Source organism: Lates calcarifer, linkage group LG11 (assembly GCF_001640805.2).
Source record: "Lates calcarifer isolate ASB-BC8 linkage group LG11, TLL_Latcal_v3, whole genome shotgun sequence".
NCBI lineage: Eukaryota > Metazoa > Chordata > Actinopteri > Centropomidae > Lates > Lates calcarifer.
In genome coordinates this window covers 16908984-16932136 of record NC_066843.1, presented here as the reverse complement: position 1 = coordinate 16932136, position 23153 = coordinate 16908984, and the positions used below count along the sequence as shown (strand labels likewise).

Below are 23153 nucleotides of genomic sequence, written 5' to 3'. Positions count from 1 at the left end.
TATAGACATCTGAAAATTACAGATTTATCAAATCTGTAAATCACACTGCGGCTATAAAATTACTGAATAAATAATAATCATGATGATACAAACCATATCAGGTCAAATGCCTATTTACACCAGTCAACACTATTTTTGGTCATTTAGAAAAACTTCGGTTCTGAGAATAAAGTAGGAAGAGGGCGGGACAAGGGAGGCGCGCGCGCGTGTGTGTGTGGGAGAAGCGGCAGTGTCTTTCTGGGGTGTAACGTTCAGGTGCGCTTCATCCTCAGAGGTGAAAACTCCTGAAGTCGGAACGATGGATTACAACAGACCAACAGGCGGGTATTCATGAGAGAAACATGTTGAAGCACCGGTGCAACGTCGGATGACAGGCCGAGTAAAGTGAAAGTGTCGACGGTAAGAAGTTTAAAACTTTTCACTCAGTATATTTAGTGTTCATTCAAGGGGTAGTGTTTTTTTTTTTTTTTTTTTTTTTTTTTTTTTAACCTGGTGTAGAAAATATATGGACCATTCGGTGTCACACTATTAGGCTAAGTGTTGTCGTTTGATAATTCAGGCGATGTTAGTTTACAATGGTCACTAGCCTATAGAATTACAATAATTCAAATTGTTTAAAAGAATCTAAGTGTGTAGCAGGTTCAATGTCCCATGATGTGTGTGTAGCTTGTAGAAACATTCTACATTGCCTATTGCTCTGCTGATGTTTGTTTAATGTAGAAAATATTGTGTTGATTTAGATTTTGCCTGTTGTAATTCTGTGCCCTTAAATAAATATATATACATAACTGTAATGGAAAAAAGTTATACACAAAATATGGTAACCCTTGAAGGTGATGCCCCCTGTGGTTTATTCACACAAATGAATGCACTGTGTTATTTCCTGGGGCATTAGAAACACATTATTACTCATCAGATGTTTCCATGCATAGCTGAACTTGAGAGCCGTAGCATTTACCAGAGTGACAAAACAGAAAGTCTATTTGCAAATATACAGCATACTCTCAGCATGTGGGCCACAGTACTGAGGTAAAAAGAAAAAAACCTCTCCACAACCTGAGATACAGACATGCAACAAAACCACAATGACTCTATATTGTATGTCTCTTCATGGGTCAGCATCAGCTTTTTTTTAAGTACTTAACACTACCCTGCACACGTAACTGTTATTGTCTCAACTGCAATGGTAGCACACTTTGCAAGCACTTTTTTCTTCTCTTACCAGGTGTTTTGCCTCGTCTTATCTATGTGTTACCTAAAAAAAGTCAAACACCACTAAAGCTAATCTCCTCTCTCAAATGTCTCATCAGCACTTTCCACAGCCGACGTAAGATATAATAAACAAACAGGGGAGAACTGTACCAATAACAGTGGTTTGTATTACCCCTATATCCCTGCCTCCTCGCATAGACACAGTGTGCAAGCCACTGGCTCACACTGTGAGGTAGCATGTACAGTGGTAATGTGTCACTGTGAGATGTGGCATCATTGTGGTCATATTTAGTCCTCAGTTAGCAGCAACCAGGGGAGTATTCAGTTTCACACAAGTACAGTGCACCACTCAGTCGCACACCAGGACTTGACTTGATAGAGAGATGAAATTTTAAAAAAAACACCAGAAATTTGAGGCTTTCCTTTAGACGGGGAAAGCTGCAACGAGACAGAGAGATGACAGACATGACAGAGTTTGAGTATCCCATTTTTCACAAAGATCCTCTTCAGACATGAATGCCTGGGGCGTGACGTAAGCTGAGGCGACGTGAAAATCACTCCAAAACTGTAGGAACTGTGAATAGAAAGAGGAGAAAGAGAGGGGATGAGAAGAAAGACAGAGACAAATGAAAGAGGAGACTTGCTGACTGAAGAGGAAGGGGTAGAAACTATGTCAGACTGCATCTAGCTCCAAGGGGTTGAAAAAAAATGGTAAGACAGATTTTCAGGCACAAAAGTGATTGATTGTAATGATGAAAACGCAATGGAACTGATAAAGAACCATCATTACTGTTTCAGTGAAGATGGATTTTTATTTTCATGCTGACGATATGAGGAGATTCATATTTATCATGAGGAAAGAATTTTGGCTCCTCCACATGAGATTACTTTTCTTGAGTCAATTAGATTGATGGGTCAGCTGCTTTGTGCGGAGAGACTCCATTCAGAGCGAATAAAGCCCGTGTCATATTATAGTGGGTAAAAGAAGAACAAAAGGGCGAATAGTAAGAGGCACAAAAATAAATGCTTTGAGGCATTTTTCATCTACTGTGTACAGGCATTGTAACTTTTATCCATTTATCCACCCACATAACAGCACTACTCGGCGCAGCCTATACTCACCCTACAAGTCGGCAGAAAATTACCTTTACTGTAGAATAATCTGTGTGAGCCTGACTGTATATTCTCTTTTTTTTCTCATTTCCTTCTTTTAACTTCTCACCTCATTCTCTGTTACATGCTCCTCCAGGTTTCTAATAACTTTCACCTTTCCTCATGTTCCCCCACCCCCAAGTTCCTGTTTCTCTGTTTCAAATGTCACTTTTCTCTCATCCCATCTTCACTCTCTCTGTGGCTCCTAGCTTGGGGGTCCTAATCTTTCTTTCAATGAACTAACCAATCTGTCACACCTCCAACTATTTCTTCATTCTCCTCATTCTCTATTCTCTGTTCCTGCTCCCTCTGTTTCTACTCCTCTCCTCTCCCCTCCACCTCCCCCTGCCCTCCTCTACTGTCATGTCTGTATCCATGAGGAACCCACCCCAGCGCCGGCGCTCTCTGGGTCCCGTCTCCCCCAAACGCATATACAGAAACCTGTCCGTCAGACTGAGGGGTGGAGAGTCATCTGTTGCCGGGGAGGTGGACACACTCAGGCACCTCAGCAAGTCTGCAGACGCTGTAAGATACTTAGTTGTCATTTTGAGGGGATGTCTGGACGTGGTGTCTGAAATGACATGCCCTGTCTCCCCCTAACTTGGTTTCATCATGGTTGAAATTATTACATCTTTCTTTGATATTACATGCTGAGTCTGTGTCGCTGTGAATGCATTATCCCAGGCGAGACTGCTGCTTTGATTTATGTTTATATGTCCTGAGTTACAGTGTCATCCACTGCCTCTTTCCTACTGACTCTCATAAAATAAATCTCTCTTTGATAATCACCCTTTTTTTCTTACCTTTCTCCCTCACTTGCCCACCCTCCTGTGACCCTACACTCTCTCTCCCTCTCTCCCGCTCCCCATTAGTACAAGACCTTGTGGGAGGCAGTGGAAAATGAGGACACTTTGGCTGTACAAAGCCTGCTGTCCAGAGACCACAGCTGTGGGGGAGGAGGAGGAGGCAGCATGTGGGAGAGAGGAGAGAAGAAAGAAAAGGACTGGGAGAGAGAGAGGGAGAAGGGGGTGAACAGGGTGAGCGAGCAGGGCCTGGTCCCCCTTGACGTGGCTGCCCTCACTCACAACTCTCCTCTGCTCCATGTGTTGACAAAGGCGGGAGCCAGGCATAACCCTGTTTGTAAGTCTTATGTTGTAAAATACCACAAGTAGCAAAAAATTCTGTTGGGAGGTTTTAAAATGCTGTTGTGAGGTCACAGTTCAATGCAAATTGATATTTAGATTCTGTCCTTTGTCTTTGCTCTGTCGTTTTCCACTGTATTTCCTCTCAGTGTGCCGACCAGCAGAGTGGGCACTTAAGCTGGATGCTCTGGTGGCACTGGCGGGCAAACGGGTGGAGGAGAGGAAGAATGAGCTAGTGAGGAAGACAGGGGCTGGGCCTCAGGCACAAGCTGACGTCCAGAGACATATCCGCCTGTGGAGCCTCAGGCTGCAACTGTACTGTCGGATGAGAGAGAACTTCCGAAAGACAGGTCAGTGGTCTGGGGTCAGCTTGTGGCATTTCTTGAACTGAGTGTGGCTCGGGACACAAACTCACTCAGGTTTTTTTTGTTGTTGTTGTTTTCTGTCAGTCCTCACTTGCTAGAAATACAGGTATTCCTGCATTTTCTGTCCTCTTCAAACTCAGTCTCAACAAGGTAGAACCACATTTTTTTCCCAGCCCTCTCCTACAAAGCCCTCCATCACTGCTGACAAAGGGAACAGTGATCAGGTATTCAGCCCAGCTTCTTTCTTAAGTTTTACTGATTTCCCATCTGGACTCTTGTAACTCCTAGCCGGCCTCTTGAAAGTCTCCCTCCATCCGCCTTTCACCTCATTCAAAATTCAACAGACTGCCTTGTCATCAACCTTTCTAAACTCTCCCATGCCCTACACTCCCTCCACCAGCTGCCAGTGGCTGCTTGTATCAAATACAAAACTTTGGTGTTGGTGCACATATGAGTAGGAATCCACACCCTGAATACCCCCAAGGCTTCAGTGCAACCTCTGTTCAGCTGCACTGGGCCTCCTAGCCCTTTCCCTGCAACAACCTGCTAAAGTACTCTCTCCCCTTGCTCTCAATTGGTCCAAACACTCGTGTTTTATTTTTAAAAATTATGTGATGATGTCCCCTCTGCACTTAGTTTAATTGCTTTGTATAAACATCTCTGCTTAGTTCTCATTTCATTTCTCTCTTAAGCACTTCCAGTTTTCTTCCCTGACTGTTTTATGATCACAGTGTTATTTTAAGGTCAATAAGGGCCCAGCTCTTCTTTTCCTGGGCACAGTGAAATTAAACTTACTCTCATTACAAATCTCTCTGGATAAGAGTGTCAGCTAAGTGCTTGAAATTTAAAACATAAATGTGTTTTTGTCCAGGGCCGATGCCTTAATCTATTCACTCCAGGTCACAGCTTAGGTTGAGCAAACTATAAAATCACCTTTGCAGGAATCAAGGAGCAGAACGCAATTATATTAGATCACAGTGCAGAAATTTTATTGGGCTAGTATTACAGTGGCTATTGGAGTAATAATATTGTGATAGTTTACTGATCCCTGTAGGGAAACTCTTTTCACTTGCTCTATTCATATACAGGAGTACAGGATCAGCTACAGAACCGTGGTTGAGGACCAGGGTAACACGAATACTAGTAGTAATACAATACAAACTTATTAACCAATGGCTGTCTGTTGTGCAGTAATAATCAAGCGGCAACAAAGAATACTGATATTTTAATAGGGTTAATGTTTTATAAGACTAATAATGCAATTCTCTGAGGTTGCTATAGTTGTTCTTCATTCTTAACCAGTGTCCATTTTGAATACTGTTCTGTTTTTTCCACAGAGCTCCCTGGCCCTCCCAGTCATGTGTCCATATTGGTGACCAGCACGTCCTCTTTGTTTGTGGCAATCAAAGAGCCAGAAGGTCACGCTACAGGGCTCATCACCCGATACAGAGGTAGGAGGGAAATAACAAGATTTGATACAATATGGATAGGTACACAGATCAATGTGTATATAAAGGGTTGTTAAGAGGTGTGACAAAAAATGGACAAAGGCATGACAGATAAATAAAGGAATTAATGGAATATTTACTATATTGGTCCAATATAATCAAAGTCTCACCCATCATTTAAGCTGGCAGGTATAAAAGCTCTTCATTTATGCATCTTGTTTGGCTTCTCTGTTTGTGCTACTTAGTTTTACAGCTGCATAAATGTCATACTTCGCAGCCAAGGGTAGATTAAGCCCAGGTACAGCAAGTTCCCGACTCTGTAAACACTCAAATCCTTAGTTCTCCCCTATGGGGGTTTTGAGTAAAGCCAGAGAATAATCTGTCAGTGCGATTGTTTTGTGTTCGTAGTGGAATGGAGCACCTCAGCCAGCTTTAAACGCATCCATGGCTCAGCCCAAGTTTCAGAGACCAAGAATCCCTCCTATAGTATCAAGGGACTCACAGCAGTAAGTCATGCAGCACAAAGACACACACAGATATGGACACACATCACAGATGTACACACAGGCAAACAAACATCAGGACATCCACAGATACTGACTGCAAACACACACATAGAGATATGTGTAAAAACACATATTTAAATAGCTCAGGGACACGCAATTATGCACACACATGCCATACACACACAATCGTTTTTGACCCACACACAGACTGTATTTATTGCTCCCAAATCATCAGCTACTGTGTTGAACCACTTCCCATAAGAGAACACTTATCCCACTCAACTGCCTTACTTAACCAGATGAATTAATAATGAGAGCAGTATGTGATTTCTTTGTCCCGGAACGGACGATTCATAAGGTTAATACATGATGATAATTTGGTGGTCTGGTGCTTCTCCAAATGCAGGGAGTGCATTACTTTGTAAGAGTGAGTGCCTACAATGTGAAGGGATGGGGCCCGCCTCAGTGCTCTACTCCAGTCAGCGCTGCCCCCTCCAGTGAGTATACTGAACTGCAAACTCTGATGAATGTGGACTTACTACTGTGAAGGGGCTCCATTCTTTTTCTCTTTGTCCCTGTGTAATGAAATTACTTGGCTGACATCAAGCTTGATGTGAAAGAAGTGGAATCCACTCATGGCTGGTAGATTAATGAATTATTAAAATGTGGAGAATTAAAGATGTCACTGTGAGTCAATGGGCCTTGTAGCCATGCTACTTTGAGTTTGAATTCAGCTCATAATCTTTCTTGCATGCCATCCTGTTACTTTCCACTTTATAATCTGAAATGAAGCTAAAAATGCCAACAGTATTTTTTGAAAGGGAGAATACAGGCAAAAAATATTCACATAAATCCAAACATACACACATACACAGTGATATCAGTGATGTTCAGCATGTTGCAGTATCAGTTAGGTAACAAAATGTAACTTGAAATTCATAACCCTCTTAAAAGGAGATGCAGTTTTAGCAGCTCAGAATGAATCAGCATTGAAACTTTCAGAGTCATAGCACACAGATGGTCTCTCACGCAATTGCTCCTGCCTCCTAATCACCAAGACAGGAAAAAAAGCAGCACTCAGGACTCGCCTGCAAATGAGTTCTTGATGTCTTGAATGATTTTCCTAATTGCATGAAAATGAAAGTGATGATTTGTTTCTCTATTGCTTCCTGTGCAGGTTGGAGAGAGTGCATTGGTGTGAAGTCCCAGTTCAGAAACCATGAGGGCATAGTGAGGAAACTGCTGGAAGATGCCAGAGAGCCACATTACAGAGGATACTGCATAGGTAACAGCAGGTCTTTGGTGATACAATTACATCATTTACATATGCAGTTTCTGTTAAGCAAGCATAGACAACATGGGTCCATAAGAGTATATAATTTATATTTATGTAGTATCACAATATTTTTTCTCTGTCAATGAAATGAAATGCTCACAAAATATATTCACCTTGTTTGCCAATAATTTTACCTCATGATATATAAATATGTAGCATTAAATGTAATAAAATCAGAGTCTTAATTTTTGTGTTATAATCCATCACTCTTCCCCTTGTATTTTGCCCCATGTCAACATCTAATTTCTAAAGGAAATGAGTAAAAATAGGGATGTTTGAGGTTCTCCAAATGGTGTTCCGCTATGACAGAATTAATCATCACAAAAGTCAGAAAACATGATGAACGCAGGAGACATTGCAACATATTTGTTGTGATGTTTCATAAGTACTCAACAGGAACAGGATGCATTACCTTTTATTCTTGCTTTACAACATTTTATATCAGCAGTGTGCACTGTATGTGTCAACTCTATTCACTACAGGGAAAACCATTTCATCACCTCCACCCAGTCAAATATCTTGTGCATGCACAGTGAATGTACTTTGGCAGATAAAGTGATTCTCATCCCGTCTGATCCCTCTTCTCCTTCGCTCCACAGAGAGCTCTAAGCCCCAGAGTCCCAGCAAGCGTCTGTCTGTGTCTCGAGGCATCAAACAACTGTTCCAGTCCGCCACCAAGTTTGTTCGCCTCCTACAGAGGTAGCGCTCCATCTGTCTTACCTGTCCCGCTGTGCCTTGAGGGTATGGGGAGTAACGGATTATATGTGATGCGATTACAGCGGTGTAGACTACAAAGTACAAGTCCAAACTCTTATCTGTTACGGTTATTGGAAAAGAACAGTAGTCACACTCGAACTGCTGCAGCCCCAAGATTAGTGAGGAGTTCTTCTGAGAAGGATGATGGATGAAATCACTGAACTGTGGCAAGTCACAAGTGACTGATCAAGGCTTCTCCTTGGCAAATATATTCAGTGGACCACATTTAATTCCACACAGTGAATAAACAGGACAGGTCTTCAGTAGGAAAAGCTGCAAACTGCAATGGAGAGAAACCACTGCATGGCTTTAAAAAAGTGGTTAAACGCTGCATAGATTATTCAAATTCAGGAAAATGCTTCATGAATATAGGCACAAACATCATTTGCATAACTTGCAATAAAGTTAAGTGTTATTAACAGCTCACAGTGATAACAGCATGATTAGAATATTGATATATTTAAAAACATGTTCCTCCTGGACTATCATGTCCGTCTGTGAAAATTAATTTCTATGCTTTGACTTTACTGGGAGGATTTTAGGCTGTTTTCAAAATTGAAAATTCTCTGATCTCTCTCATATTTTCATTTGATTAGACAGTTTGAAATTCCACTAGGCAATGTCCACAACATCGAAAAAATAATTTTAGAGGCACTATTGACTTGTAAAAGTGAAAATTGTCTGTGGCTGCAGCACAGAAACCTATTCATTTTTCTGTTGTTGCTGACTTAATCCTTTTTTGGTCTCATGTTGATCTCATAAGGGGCGTATATTTGGCAACCGTGTTCTACCACAAGGAAAACATCATGGTGACAGCTGAAGACCAGATCCCACTGGTGGAGATCCAGTGCTGCTCCACCTCCATCATCCATGACTTCCTTTGGTTTGCCAAGGTGATCTGTCAGTGGATTTATTCAACCCACACTGATATAAATGATTTTGGTACCTTGTTAATCCAACTGGACCACAGTCAATAGATGTGTAGTCAGTTGGATTTTTGTTTCTAAATATTTATTTATTCAGAATGAAACCTGTATAATATTCTTTGAGAACTGAGTTTAAAACTGAAGGTATTTTTTTCTTGTAGTTGTCCTGTGCATGGCAACAGGTGCCGTGGCTCCAGCAAGCCCTTTCCTCTGCGCATTCATCTCCCTCCTCCCTCCTTCAGAACAGGCACAACATTTTAAGAGCCGTTTCCCAGCTGCAGGTAGGAAGTTAAGCAGCTTACTCTGCATGATAAGAACCATCAAAATGGGTTAATTGCTATTTTAATTACGTCTTTACATCTCTTCTTCCTCCTACTCTTCTTACCGCTGCCTCTATTCACTATCTCAGGTTGCATAGCTGTACCCCCAGAACCCGAGTTTCACTGCATTAATCCCTAATATCCTCATATTTATTCATCCTTATGTTTCTGTTTTACCTCTGCACCTTTCTCTGCTGTCAGTCATCTCTGGGAACAGTGGACCTGGGCCAGGTGTACTATGAACCTCTGAAAGACCGGCAAGGCAACGTACTCCTGGTGACTCTGAAGGACTTCCCAAACCCTCCCAGGTGAGAAAGAGCCGTTTGTTTTGTTCAGTTAATCCCTGTCTGACAGTTTTTATTTCCTCCACAAAGAAGACACGGCATCAAAGGAGGCTTTAACCTCTGCCCTCTGTTTAAAGGACAGTCTCCAACTCACCCACTCATTCAGCTGCTTATAGTCATGGCCCATTCACTCGTAATGAAACAAACATTATTGTAATCTGCCAGATTGAATTTTCAATCAGTCTGCTACACTTAATCAATCACTCAAATTCTCTCATTTGCCCAAAGGAGATAATAATCCACTCAGGCATCAGGCTGGGTATGTTATATTTTATATTTTCAAGATAGTCTGTTGGTTGGTGGTATTATAGTGGCCATGTTATTCTAATATGAATTAATATAAATCTGCTCCACCCTAAGCCCTCCTGACCCTCCACTCCACTGGATTCCCCTGGCCCGCCTGGAAAAGAACCGCAGCAGGACTCCTCTCTTGCCTGAGCCCACTGCCATGGACATGCTCTACGAGCAGCTCAAGGTGAGCCTGGATTTGTGTTTGTATAAAAGAGAGACACACAAGAAAATGCCTGAACTCATGGACACACTGAACAGCAGCTCTGTGTAGCAGAATATACTGAACACTGAGTGCATTTTGATTGAGTATATTGACTTTCCTGACGTGGTTATTTTAAGCCATATTTTTCTCTCCAGTGCTGATAACACCCCGATAACCCCCTGAGAATGCATTGGAATTGATAAGCCCAAATCAAATTAGCTCACCAAAATCAAAACAAAATGAGATGCAGGATATTAAAAGGCATCTAAACATTACATCTTAACAACATTCCCCTTTCTCTCTGTTTTCCAGGAGAAGCTATCCTTCCACAGGCACAGCATTCAGTGTGCCCAACCAGGTCTGTACGTGGGCATCCTAAAACTGTGCAGCTCAGTGGAACAGATCAGGGTACTCGTGCCTCAGAGGCTGCCCAATCTCCTCTGCCACACACGGGTCCGACACAACGCTCACGTGTCCAGGTAACACAGGTTGAACATGTGATATGTTGTGCCACACATACTCTGATGAGCAATTTCCACAGCATACTATGCCACACCTGCTGCTTTTGGTGTTGTGGAAAAATGAACATTCTTTTAAAAGGATACTGCAAAGGTGGTGGTGTCTGGCATTAAAATGATGCTGCTTGGCAGTCGACTCTCAGTTCTTGGATGTTGGACTGCCACAAATCTTCACCAAGAAGGCAGCAGCTTACAGCTTAACATGTGACAATATTATGTTATGTTAGAGGATGGAGGAAATCACTTAAAGATAGATATGCTTTGGAAACTGGTCTCCACAAACAGCAGTATGCATTTAGTGGTTAATTGGCCACAATGTGCAAAGATACAGATTTTTTTTCTAGCCTTACTTATCATACCTTTTATAGCATTGTTTTGTTAACTGCATTGTTATGTTACAGAGAGGAGTGGACATGGCTCCAGAGTCATGTTTACACCACAACCAATGGCAGCGCTCAGAACCTGTTGAGCGGTGAGGACGAGAGCTTGATGGAGAGCAGTGGAGTAGTGGAATTTGTCAGGTCTCTGAGAGCAGCAGTCACACATCTCCTGACAAAGCTCAACATCCCCCTCTACAGGGTAAAAATGATTTCAAATCATCATCTCAAAATTTCAAAACTATTATGTTATGAATTGTTTAGGAAGAAAAAGACTATTTGTCTTGTCAGTATTTATTACTATTTTATCATCAATCACTCTGCTTTCTGGTTAACTAATGCAGGCATATTGAAGTTCAACATATGGCCTTTAACAGATTTTCACTTTCACCAGCGGTGTCCCTGACAGGCCTATCAGTATGGTGTGTACACTCGTGAGCTGCTACAGTTTGGAGACAATCTGTCCATGCTGCTGCTGCTGCCTCCCAGTGAGGACTTCAGCTCCAGTTACTGGCCTCTGGTGGGGACCAAGGAACCTGGTCTCACCATGCCCCTGCAGATCTTTGAGCTAGGTAGGTGGAGAATTGTGTAGTCCATAGATATGGGATCTGTCTCACGATAGTGAGCTGCAGTGAAAAAACTGATTCCTACTGTGATAAGTCCATCAAACTGGGATTACTGTGAACCTTGAGGTCAAGACAAAATACCTGCCAGGGTGAATGTCTCACAGCACAGTGTTCTTGGGCTATTTTAAGTAAAAAAAAGAAAAGAAAAAGAAAACAGAAAAAGAAGCATCATATAAGAACAAAGTGACAGAAGTAATTTTATATGACATATATCTCATTAATATCAAGAGATGTGTCTCATCTTCATTGGAACTAAACAAATAGGTAAAAGAAAGCAAAAAATAACCCATAAAATGCATTTCAGCCACTGCCAGATTGTCTGGAAAGTGTATCATGCATAAACCATGCTGAAGTGTTTTTTTTTATCCAATTAGTCCTTTGATCTGTCTCACCCACACTTCAGGATTTGTTGTGTGTCTAGTTTAAATCTGTCTTTCCTTTTGACCCTTCATGAAAACTCCCACGCTAAAGGTATGATAAAGTGCACTAATGAGTTCTGGTGCTGTGTCTCTCAACTTTGATGTGGAGATTTGTCTTTCCTCTTAACTGTGGCTCATCCCCAGTTTACTTCTGGACGTATGAAAGAGACTTCCTGTCACAGTACTGCCAGGCCTGGGTGAAGCTGGAGCTGGACACTCATCTGGCCCAACAGGCTCTGCGGGAGGCGCTGGACTCCAAGGAGGTGCAAGAAGCCCGAGAGAGGCTGAACCACATCACTGAGCTTTCTCATGTAAGATCATTAAAGCAGAGTAACAGCACAAACTTACTGATTTTGCAAAGTTGCAGCTGCTGTTGCAAAATCCTCATCTCGGTTTTCTCAAAGCTTAAAAATTCTTCTTTTGTCTGCTTTTCTTTTTCTACACCTCTTCCTCTGTGATTAATAGAGGTTTAATGAGGGGAATGAATAAGAGATAAAGGCTTTTTCTTGGATTCACCCATCAGTGTATTTGCTTAAATTGTGCCACCCATAATATTTTATATCAGACCTATCACCGGGAGGACATTTGTCATAGCTTTAACTAACTCATTTAAATGAATAGTTGCTCTCTGTTGCCAGTTATTTTCTTGTTTCATTAGCGTCTGGATGTGGTGTGGAGGGATGCCCGATGGATTATGGACTGTCTGCAGTGCGTTCGCTCCAAGCAGTGGGTGGGGGCGGTGCCTCTGGGTCTCGTGATGGGAGGAGACCCGCCACCACGTCCTGATGGTGAGGAAGAGGAGGACAGTTTGACTGCCAGACTGACATGGCCACGTCGGACTCAAACACAGAGAGCCATTACAGGTACAAAGATGTGGGTTTAGAAAGGTCAGTCTTTAAGTATGTTCTGGTACAGTTTTAAAGTCAGATAAGTAAGGTGAGTAACAGTCCATGTACAGAGTTACCACATTTCGACATCTTCAACCCCATAGACTCTTTTAGTTCACCATTATGAGTTTATTTTGTACAAACACATCAAACAGCTTTAAAGCTACAAAACTTCATTTAAAATTCTTGCTAACATCCACGTTTTCCATGGATTATACATGTCATTCTGAACCACCGAGAGGGGTGGACTCCATTTACATGAGAAACTGTTACCCTTGCTCTGTCAAAAAAAAGTGCTGTTATAACAGCAACTCTAAATAAACTTGCTTTAGTCTAATTTATGCTATAAATCAAGGACAAAGACTTAACCTTCACTTTCTTAACTTCTTTTTGTTTTCCCATTTCCCTTTCAGAAAGTCTAGTCAGTGTGACTCCACCAAATGTCGTCACTGCTGAGGTCTCTGCTCCAGCAGGAGTCATGGTCGTCCCTGAAGAGGCTGCACTGGCATTAATGGAGGGTGTCGCGAAGGGAGGGTACCCTGTGGACATCACCGCCCAATCAACTGTAGACTTGACGAGCATCGATCAGTCTGAACTGGCATGTGCAAGCACTTTATTCGAATGTGGACTAGAGCCTGCTGCTGTTGCACAGTTGGAAGTAGGATATACAGCTCTGGACGCAGAGGAGTCCTACAGCGAGGAGCTGGACTTTCCTTCCAGCATCACAGAGGTAATCCGACCGATGGAGATGGCAGAGTTGGTGGATATCTTGCCCACACTGAGTCTCATTGAGGAGGAGACTCCCAGTGGCCCACCCACACCATCAGTCATGGATATGCTACAGAGCTTTGGATTGGGGATTGGTGAAAACAATTTCTTTGACTTAGGGAATTCAGACTTGAATGGAGGTGGGTGTGTTTCACAACCCAACCTGCACTGTAACAACAGCAGCAATGTGACACACAGTGAGAATATGGTGTTACAAGGACAAGACATGTCGGTTTCTCACACCATGTTGAGTGCCACTGGTGGTGATGATCCTGTTTTGAGCTGGGATTTTCCTCCAGGGGATACAGAGACTCAGCAGGTGCCCAGCAAGGCAGCATGCTTTCCAGTGAGAAACCAGGTGGAGTGGGAAAGACCCTCCAACAGTTCATCCTGATATTGACTGAGTAATAGCCTACTTTGAACTTGTGTCAATTTCAAACCTCAGTAGGCTGCACTTCGATTCATAGAGAGAATCCAAGTAAGACTTTTTTGTTTGAAAATGACTTAGTCCTAAATCCCTGACTTTTGATCAGTGTCCACATGGACAGTTAGTATCAACTGTTGCAAAGGAAAATTCGAGTGGCATCTAGATACAAGTTCATCTGACGCATCTTTGCAGCTGATCTTAGAATGGGTATGGGAAATTAAAAGAAAGACACCATTGCTAGACAAATGTATGTGGTTTGCACATTTCTGGACCTGTAGCCAAACTTTTCTAATGTTTGGTCCAGTAGAGCTTTTCTGTGCATGAACTAAGTTACAGTACCAGTTTTATGACTTGAAAATCCATCACTCACTACAGCAAAATCCAAAGTTGCTGCTTGTCAGGGCTAGTAAACAAACTCATTAAATGCATACAATTCACTTTAATGGGTGTGTTATTTTTGCAGTCTGTGAAAAGCTGTGATTCTTTTTGGTTCCTCTGTGAACTTTAAACATTTAATGACAAATTAGTGGTGAGATTTCTAACCCTGTTTTTATGCAGTACCTGCTGTCAGTTGTACCAGTTCCATGGTCTGTTTCAGCCCAAACTTATTTATATCTAATGAGAGAAAGAAATACTTCAGGCAATCTACCTACTGTATTTACCTCTTTGGTAGCATATACAGTCCAGAAATGTTTTCTTTGTTCTTTATTTTTTAAGGAACCAAATTCATGAAAGAAATTTGGCCTTGCATCTGTATTTACTGTATATTACTTGTTCCTTTTAGTCTGGGAGAGGGATGCCTTAATAAAGAAAATTACAGGAACAATGCAGACTAAACTGATAAAAGACCATGGAGAAATATCAGGCATGTGTGAGAATTGCCAGAGTGGGCTGGTTTTCATGGTTTAACCTCTGCTACAGTTTCTTTACAACAGAGCCACAAAATGAATGGATGTTTTCTCCTCTAGGCATGCTGAAAATACAAGAATAACATTCAGCTAAATAGAACAAAATAAAAATGGAATTATTTTTATTTGCAGTTCAGTGCCTTTCAACAAGTCAATATGGCTTTTTCCACAGTGGGTTATAACAGTGGTTATAACATTAAAATACCATGAACATGTGGACAATCAAATTTTCTGAAGCTCATGTATTAATCTGTTAAATAGGTTGGAACTGTGAGCTAATGTTGTTAAAACCCTTTTAAATACCTTCTCGCTGGATAGGCTCCAGCCCCCAGTGACCCTTAACAGATAAGCAGTATACATAATGAATGAATGAATACAACCTGTGAGGCTTTCTTCTGCTTTCTTCAAAACCTGTAACATTTTAGTTTAACATTTTAAAGACCATGCACATCCATACAATAAGTGAAAACGCTTGTGAGTGTACACACAGGTGTTTTCATTTATTTTATCCAATTAGACTTCTCAAGAGTGTGTGTGTGTGTGTGTGTGTGTGTGTGTGTGTGCACTGACTGCGCTTTACTGATATCACCTGCACCTGTTAAGGCAGTACAGGGGATAAGTCCAATCAATCAGACCTAATGAAAATACCTGTGTGACCAAGCAGTGTTTTCAGATGTGTAATTACACAGGTTACTAATAAAGTATACACACAACAATTTCACTGGCGGTAAGTGAATTGTCACAGTCTCATTCTAATGCTGAGAAAGAAATGGAAAAGTGGGGAATATTAGGTTTAACAAGACAATCTAGTTGAACAACCTCTTGAGAGTGTTCCCTCTGCTGTGTTAGCAATTAGTAGCCTGAACAGAGAAGATGTACTTTGTAAACACATTAATGTGATAAAGGGATATATTAAAATTCTAATTAACTTAGTTCCAACTCTGCCTAACATAAAAGAGTTACTGATTAGAAGATCAAAGCAAAACGTCACCTTTTTTCTGAAATTAACATAATATATAAATCTAGTTAATTATTACTGCTAGCGCCATTGTGCCTTCGCTGGGTCACAGTGGTTAAATCTAAAGCTTGTGTTCTTCTGTGGTGTCTACCAGGTAATCCAGTCCACTCGTTTAATTTATTTTTATTTATTTATTTATTTTTTGGGGGGAATTGGTAGCATCTGACCTGAGGCTAAATGAAATACAAAATTAACCCAGTGTATTTGGAATACTGGGTGTTGACTGCCCTCCAGTGGTCAAAGTGAGAAACCGTAACAATCAATTAAATTTGTTACTAAAACTTACAGTAAATTAACTCCACTCCATCACCAGAAGGACAGTGTCAAACCGGTGGCCATCAAGGTACATGAGTTAAAACAGCTATGTATGAGGTAGTGTGCAGTTTATACCTCCAATGAGAGTAAGCGATCCAACCAGTAAATCTGCCGACGTTGACGTAGCCATCCGCATTTATATACGACATGTTTCTCAGTGACCACTAGAGGGCATTGAACGCACCACCTCATTAGGGTAACTACTATGGTTACCCTAAACGGTCTTCAGCTGCTAATTTGTTCCTTCATCTAAAGTCTCCCTGCTAGAGATGTTCATATAAGTGTCAACACAACAGAAGTTCAGAGATATCGCTGTCTTACCCTAACTATTAATATGGGGTTTTATCATAGTCTAGAGGTTTATCTGTTTACCTGAGTGTATTTGGAATAATGAGTTTATACTGCCCTCCAGTGGTCACAACGAGAAACAGTAACACCAAATCATTTTTGATATCAGATTTATGTACAACTCTTCAGAGCGCGATTATCACAAGTAATAATGCAACAAATACATGGGTGGTCACTGTAAGCGAGTTGTTGTTTGGTGTCTCAGTCTCCATGACATGATTACTTTTCTTTGGTGTAAAACCTCAGATATTCTCAGTCGGCGTCGCGGTGGCAGTGTGGAGCGTCTCTCTTCCCTTCCCGGGACTGCAGCCGGACTGATGCCTCTGCTCTGATGCATTCCGCTGCTTGATGGAAAATAAACGACAATTACAAGCGAAAGGGGCAGAGGAAACACGGAATCTGTTTTGTATCTTTAGTGTTCGAATAAGAGTCGGGCCAAAGGTTTTTATTTTTTAGGATGTCATCATCTGAAAATGCTGCGTCACGTGAAGGTATGTCGATAACTGAGGGGGCGTCACTGTGTCATTGCACCGTGGGCTACAACACACAAAATAACTAATTAAAAATATCACGCATGCTGTATAAAACCAAACAACCTCATATTAACGACCTTTAATAATACATTAAATCTTATATGTTGAAATGATGTATCTGATTTAAACATGCTTCATGCTACTACTTCCAGTGGTGCAAATGATTAAAAAAAGATAATAATATGCATGTAATATGACTGTACCTCTGCCACAGTCTGTGAAGAATCACCCCCTCCGTCAGAGGCTGAACCCCTGAGGGTAGTTCTGTTGGGGAGGACGGGAACAGGCAGAAGCTCTTCAGGCAACACCATCTTGGGAAGGTCTGCTTTCTGGGTGGACATCTCTCCCTGTTCGGTCACCACACAATGCAAGAGACAGACTGGGACAGTAAATGGCCGTAGCATCTCCCTGATCGACACTCCGGGGTTCTTCAACACTCATCTACCCCCTGAGGAGTTAATGGCAGAGGTGGGACGGTGTGTTGTCCTGTCCTCTCCGGGACCCCACGCTTTCTTGGTGACCCTGCGGCCCGACAGGTTCACACAGGAGGAGAGGGACACCTTGGAGTGGATCAAGGCCACATTTGGGCCTGAAGCCACCAGGTACATTGTAGTTCTGTTCACTTGGGGAGACCAGCTGCAGGGAAAATGCATCAAGGACTTCCTGGAGGAGAGTGATGAGCTGTTGGAGTTCGTCAACAGCTGCCACGGAGGATATCACTTGTTTGATAACAGTGAACAGGACAAGACAGAGTGCACACAGCAGGTCGCACAGCTTCTGGAGAAGGTAGACAAGATTGTGGCAGACAATGGAGGCGGTTGCTATAGCAATGAGATGTTCAAGGAGGCCGAGAAGGCCATCAGGGAGGCACAAGAGAGGATTCTGGCAGAAAAAGGAGAAAAGGTGGAGTCCCCTCTGAAGGAGCCTGAAGGCACGGAAGAGCAAGGACCAGAGTTAGAGAGGAGGAGGAGGAGGGAAGAGGAGGAGAGAAGGAGGGAGGAGGAAGAGGCCAGGAAGAGGGCAGAGAGGCTCTTCTGGTGCGAGCTGGCCACTGCGCTGGGGAAAGGTGCTGCGGAGGGGGCAGGGATCATGGGGAAGGACAAGGGGAAAGGGAAAGCCGTGAAGAAGGTGAAAGTGGTGGAGAAGGCGGCAGCTCTGGCAGCGTCGCCGCTCTCCATCAAATCTGCTGCGAAAGTGGTGGGAGGGGCTGTGAGAGAGGGAGGTAAAGTGTTATACAAACACCGAAAAACATTCCTGCACTGATAGATACTTGACTGTATTCAATGCTATCAGCCTTTGTTTAACATTGATCCAACACACTAGCACTTTCAGACCATACTATTGTATATGAATGCATGTATGCACTGTACATATGTGTGTGTGTGTGTGTGTATGGGTGTGTGTGGGCCATGCAGAAAGGTAAACATCCTGGTATGTTTCAGTGCATGCAGACTGGCAACAAAGAAGAAAACCACACCTTTGAATTAAGAGAAGTTGCATGTAATAAAAGTAATGTTACAAAAATGGTGTGCAATTCAACTTTCTTTCAGTAACACGTTTGTAAGTGTTAATCTAACATTTTATAGAAATCCAAGACACTACGATGCCATTTTCCTATTTTTTACTCCTGATGCATTCAGACAGCTCAGTCAAGGGAACTACCAAGGAAAGACAAAAACATCTGTTTGACTGAAACATCACAGCAGTTATCTGTTCCATCTTTGGCTTCATTTATGACATGACCAAATGTTTAGCCCTTTTTTCTCCCATGAAGAAGTACACTGAAATACAAAAAAAGGAAGTACTAAAAGTTAATATACTTGGCAACAAGGGAAAAATATATATTTGCATATAATACAGTAAGCTACTCAGGGAGTGACTAACATTATAGATCCAAAGAGGAAGACACTTTGTGGAAGATTAAAGTACATATGCACAAATACAAAATATCTGTCATTACTGTACATCACTGGGCCAGACTGGGTTTGTCAAATGTGGTGTAGGTGTAGGAACCTTTGACGTCAAAGTCTGAGCACTCTTACAGTTTTAACACAGGAAACACTGGAACTGGATATTTACTGAGTAGAAACTAGAGCTACAGATAATCTGACTGAGAGCTGTACAGAGATGTTACAGACAACCTCAGGTACATTTTTATGGATTGGACATTACATCAGTCTGCAGAACCCAATGATGTCTACGCACCTAAAAGGGGAAAGTAAGGACAAATACGCAGTTTCCATAGTGTCACTCACTCGCCTGAATTTAAATTCCACATGCACATCAGAGACACAGTTCTAGTGTCACATCTGCATCTTATGAAGAAGAAAAAAGACAAAACAAAAACGAAACATTCATCACAAACTCCTGACCACAACAGAGCATGTATGAATAACATATGCGCCCACACACTCGCAAACACGCACACTCACACACAAAGTACCATTCGGACAGAAATTCAATTTCTAGAGTTGCGCTCATTTTGGTCTACAGAATGATGTCAGACCGTTAGTCCCTTTGCTAAATACATGTACAGTTGCAGGGCAAGGTCTGTGTTCAGATGCTGAGCTGCAGCAGGCACAGGTGGGCGGCTGCACGGCACGACGTCTGTTCTAAACGGGCATCGGCAGAGTCATCTTCCCTTTTCCTCGAAGCACTGCAAACAAGCGGGGGACAAAGAGGGAGAAAGAACCAGGTGTGAGGAGAGAGTTTTATTTCAAAACCACATTTAACTCCTTCCTCTCCTCTGTTTACCTGGTGAGTCAGTATCAAACAATATTTCCAGTCACCTAAGCAGATTCATATTCTTTGCTTTAACTGCTGTGCAGGACATGTATCCTCCTCGACTGGAAAATCAGGATTAAAACTAAACAAAATTATCTCACAAGAGATAATCCTCTTTACAGGATATGATTGATTAAAACAACACACAGTTTAGTTGTCTGAGTGGAAAATGTACAATAAATAAATCAGTCATACTGTAGTTTTCAGTACCCGTAAAACATTTATCAAGGAAAAATATGAAACCTCCACAACATATACTAAAATGTTCTTCTCTCTTTTTCGCTTTGTGTCAGTAGAAAATTTAGATTTGAGTGTTTTTGACTACAAAATATAAAAGCTTGGGCTATGTTGGAAAATTATACTGAGTATTTGTCATTCTTTTTGATATCTGAGATAGATTAAGCAGCTGAGCAATTACTTAAGAAGAGTCAAAATACCTGTAGTTCTATAGATAAGGACTATAAACATAATAATACTCCAATTAATAATAATAATGTAAACAAAAATTCAGGTGTTGACTTCTAGTCTTCTTCAACTCATCTAAAGTGATGAAATCTACAAGCCTCCAATAGCCAATAGTTTTTATACTAAATCATTCTCTTTCTTTACTCACCCCTTGTGACATAAAGGTAGAAGAAATCACAGTAGAAAATGGTTTGGACAACGCCAGACACCACGGCGATCTGGTCAAAGAAGCCCTCTGTGTGATAACGCCACACCCAGTTGGCTATGTAGAGGGCTCGGTAGAGGCCCAGGAAGAACAGGTAGTGGGTGGTGATGGACTCTGCTTCGCCAGTCTTGGTGATCATGAAGAGTTGCGGCATTATGGCCACCGCCTCCAGGAAGATGGAAAACGTCCAAAGGACCTGGGCGGAATCAGAGAGAGGGAGACACGAGTTTGGCCGAGATTAATGTTTCAATGGGGAATGTTAACAATAAATAAGAGGAGGTGGTTTAATGAGGGGACATGGATGTATATACAACATAACTAATGATGAATCACTCTGTCTGCAAATAAATAACTTAACTGACTGCATACTTGGATGCTGGACCCATTTTGTGACCCATCTTATTGAAGATACTGTCTGAGGTCTTATTTTACCTCCATTGGGGTGAAAGCATAGTTCTCCAGGAAGGACAGTCCGATGACAGGCACTAACAGGAACTCCACACGGAACGTGTCATTCTCCGAGTCGTACGTGTTCCTGAAGCGCATGTAGATCAGGTACACAGTGGCATAGGACAGAGCCAGGAACACCACCTGACACCAGAGTCAAATATGAATTATTGGCCTTGGGTGTCCATGAGGACACAGTGATAGTAGGACAAACAGCATGTCAGCGCTTGTTCTGTAGGTCTGCTGCCTGTTTGCATACTTATTATATATATATATATATATATATATATATGTGTGTGTGTGTGTGTGTGTGTGCGAATCTGGATTGACTTGTATAGCTGGTGTGTGTCAACATTTGGGGACAGCTTGTGTTTCATTGGGGTTAAGTTAAGGATGAGCTTCTGAGGGACAATGTGTGTGTGTGTGTGTGTGTGAGAGAGAGAGATTTACACACTTACCTTCATGACCGTATTATAGGCAGAGATGAAGACTGTGAACAAGTCAAGGTACCTGGTGGTGAAAACAAGTGCAAACAGCACCTGAGACTTCCCAGAGATACCTAGAAACATTAAAATGAGATTAAACACTGACCTACAGCAGATGACTCCAGTAGGTGACTGACCACTGTCTGGTCCTGAACAGCTCAGACATGAGAAGAAAATATTACAAAAAAATATTACCCCAATCCCTAATTTTATGTTTTAACAGCAAACGTAGGCAGCTATGGTGCAGATTTGTTTAGTTACTGAGGTGTAGGCTGCTGTATAATACGTGGAGGTGGCAGCAGATTGCTTTGTTAATACTGCCACGTAGCTTGGACTCCTGCAGAACTACTCAGCATTAATCAACAATACACTGATCTGGCGTCTACAACGTAAGTGTGAATACCGAGTTACTACTGTATCTGTGTTATAGTGCTGCGTGCACATTGCTATAGAGAGGCCGTACAGTCAAAACAGTCTCTGGTAAGTTAAAGTGCAGTGATGTCAGTGTGAGCCTACCCGCACAGGACCTGGACCTCCATATCTTCAGCAACAGGATAATGATAGCCACCAGATGTGACACGTCACCCGCCAAACGAAAGACGTTCATGTTGTTTATGTTCCGTTTTACAAACAAAACTTTGTTACAAAACCTTACAGGCCTTTCGCGTCCCCAGGAGACAGGGCAGAGCTGCTCAAACACAAACTCCGTGCGTGCCAAAAAACGAGACGAGATAAAACGGTGAGAAGACTTCCACTTTGTCCGACCGCTCGTTGGCTAGTTACCTAAATGCACGCAGACAAACAGGCTAAATGTGTATCGATTCCGCTCTCAAACTCAGCTCTGTGTGCAGCGGTCTGATAGGAAAGTTGATTCAGAGGAGGTGACGTGGCTGACAGCTCAGACAGCAGGAACAAGCGTCAAGCTAGTCCGAAATAAAGAAAAGTTACATTTTCCGGTTTATATATTTCAAAATAAAACTCGTTGTGGTCAACACGCGGACCTTATGTTTGGCGTTTACTCCTAATAAATGTTACAGTGCTTTCTATGAAGTGAATCTGTGTCACGATTACGTTCAACACATGCTTAGCGTCGATAACTGTTGTCGAGTGATTCTTTGAAAGATGATACTGTTTTATTTGGAAGGCAAAATCCCCTGATATCCGGTGTTGCTGGACTTTTTCTGATCAAATTGATATTACCCGGAGGAATGGCTGTCTGCAGCACCACCCTCGAGAAGTACTACCCTGATAAAACAGGAGATGGCGATAAGTTGCAGGCAATATGAACCTTGAAAACCATTCTTCTTATTAGAGGGGAATTCATTAAAGGAAAGTACTAAAGTAGATTTCCATTTTTTGTGACATATCAGAATCTATCTACCTATTAAGCTTAATTAAATGTAATTAGACGTATTACCGTAATAAAGTAATCAGATTGTGTTGAAATGATCCAAGCAGATGAAATGAGCGAATTGAATTAGCAGCTGTGTTTCACAGTGGATAATGAATAACCATCTGCATCAGACTGTAATTTGAAAATATCTCATGCCACACTGGGAAGGCTGTTGTAAGTCTTCTCCAACCGTTTGTTGCACTGTTTATATTTCAGTTCTTGTTTAAATG

At 41.9% G+C, this 23153-nt stretch overlaps 3 protein-coding genes across 3 annotated transcripts; 2 read left to right on the top strand and 1 right to left on the bottom strand.

Moving 5' to 3' along the window:
* Positions 1–229: 229 nt before the first annotated feature.
* LOC108877614 (ankyrin repeat and fibronectin type-III domain-containing protein 1) lies at positions 230–15055 on the top strand. The gene is made up of 19 exons (XM_018667704.2): positions 230–399; positions 2462–2889; positions 3237–3504; positions 3656–3856; positions 5209–5322; positions 5728–5825; positions 6232–6322; positions 7003–7110; positions 7761–7860; positions 8681–8810; positions 9005–9124; positions 9365–9471; positions 9868–9982; positions 10313–10479; positions 10920–11097; positions 11305–11467; positions 12085–12251; positions 12599–12803; positions 13241–15055. The coding sequence occupies exons 2-19, from the start codon at positions 2728–2730 to the stop codon at positions 13987–13989; spliced, it is 3243 nt and encodes a 1080-aa protein (XP_018523220.1). The 5' UTR covers positions 230–399; positions 2462–2727; the 3' UTR covers positions 13990–15055.
* Positions 15056–16947: 1892 nt separating this feature from the next.
* On the top strand, positions 16948–18524 carry LOC108877616 (GTPase IMAP family member 9). Its single transcript, XM_018667708.2, has 2 exons — positions 16948–17102; positions 17359–18524. The coding sequence occupies exons 1-2, from the start codon at positions 17069–17071 to the stop codon at positions 18405–18407; spliced, it is 1083 nt and encodes a 360-aa protein (XP_018523224.1). The 5' UTR covers positions 16948–17068; the 3' UTR covers positions 18408–18524.
* A 104-nt stretch (positions 18525–18628) lies between these two features.
* Positions 18629–22435, bottom strand: kdelr3 (KDEL endoplasmic reticulum protein retention receptor 3). The gene is made up of 5 exons (XM_018667709.2): positions 22047–22435; positions 21504–21604; positions 21031–21189; positions 20542–20794; positions 18629–19800 (listed from the first exon to the last, which is right to left on the bottom strand). Exons 1-5 carry the CDS (start codon positions 22135–22137, stop codon positions 19757–19759), a joined length of 648 nt encoding a protein of 215 aa, XP_018523225.1. The 5' UTR covers positions 22138–22435; the 3' UTR covers positions 18629–19756.
* Between the last annotated feature and the right edge of the window lie 718 nt (positions 22436–23153).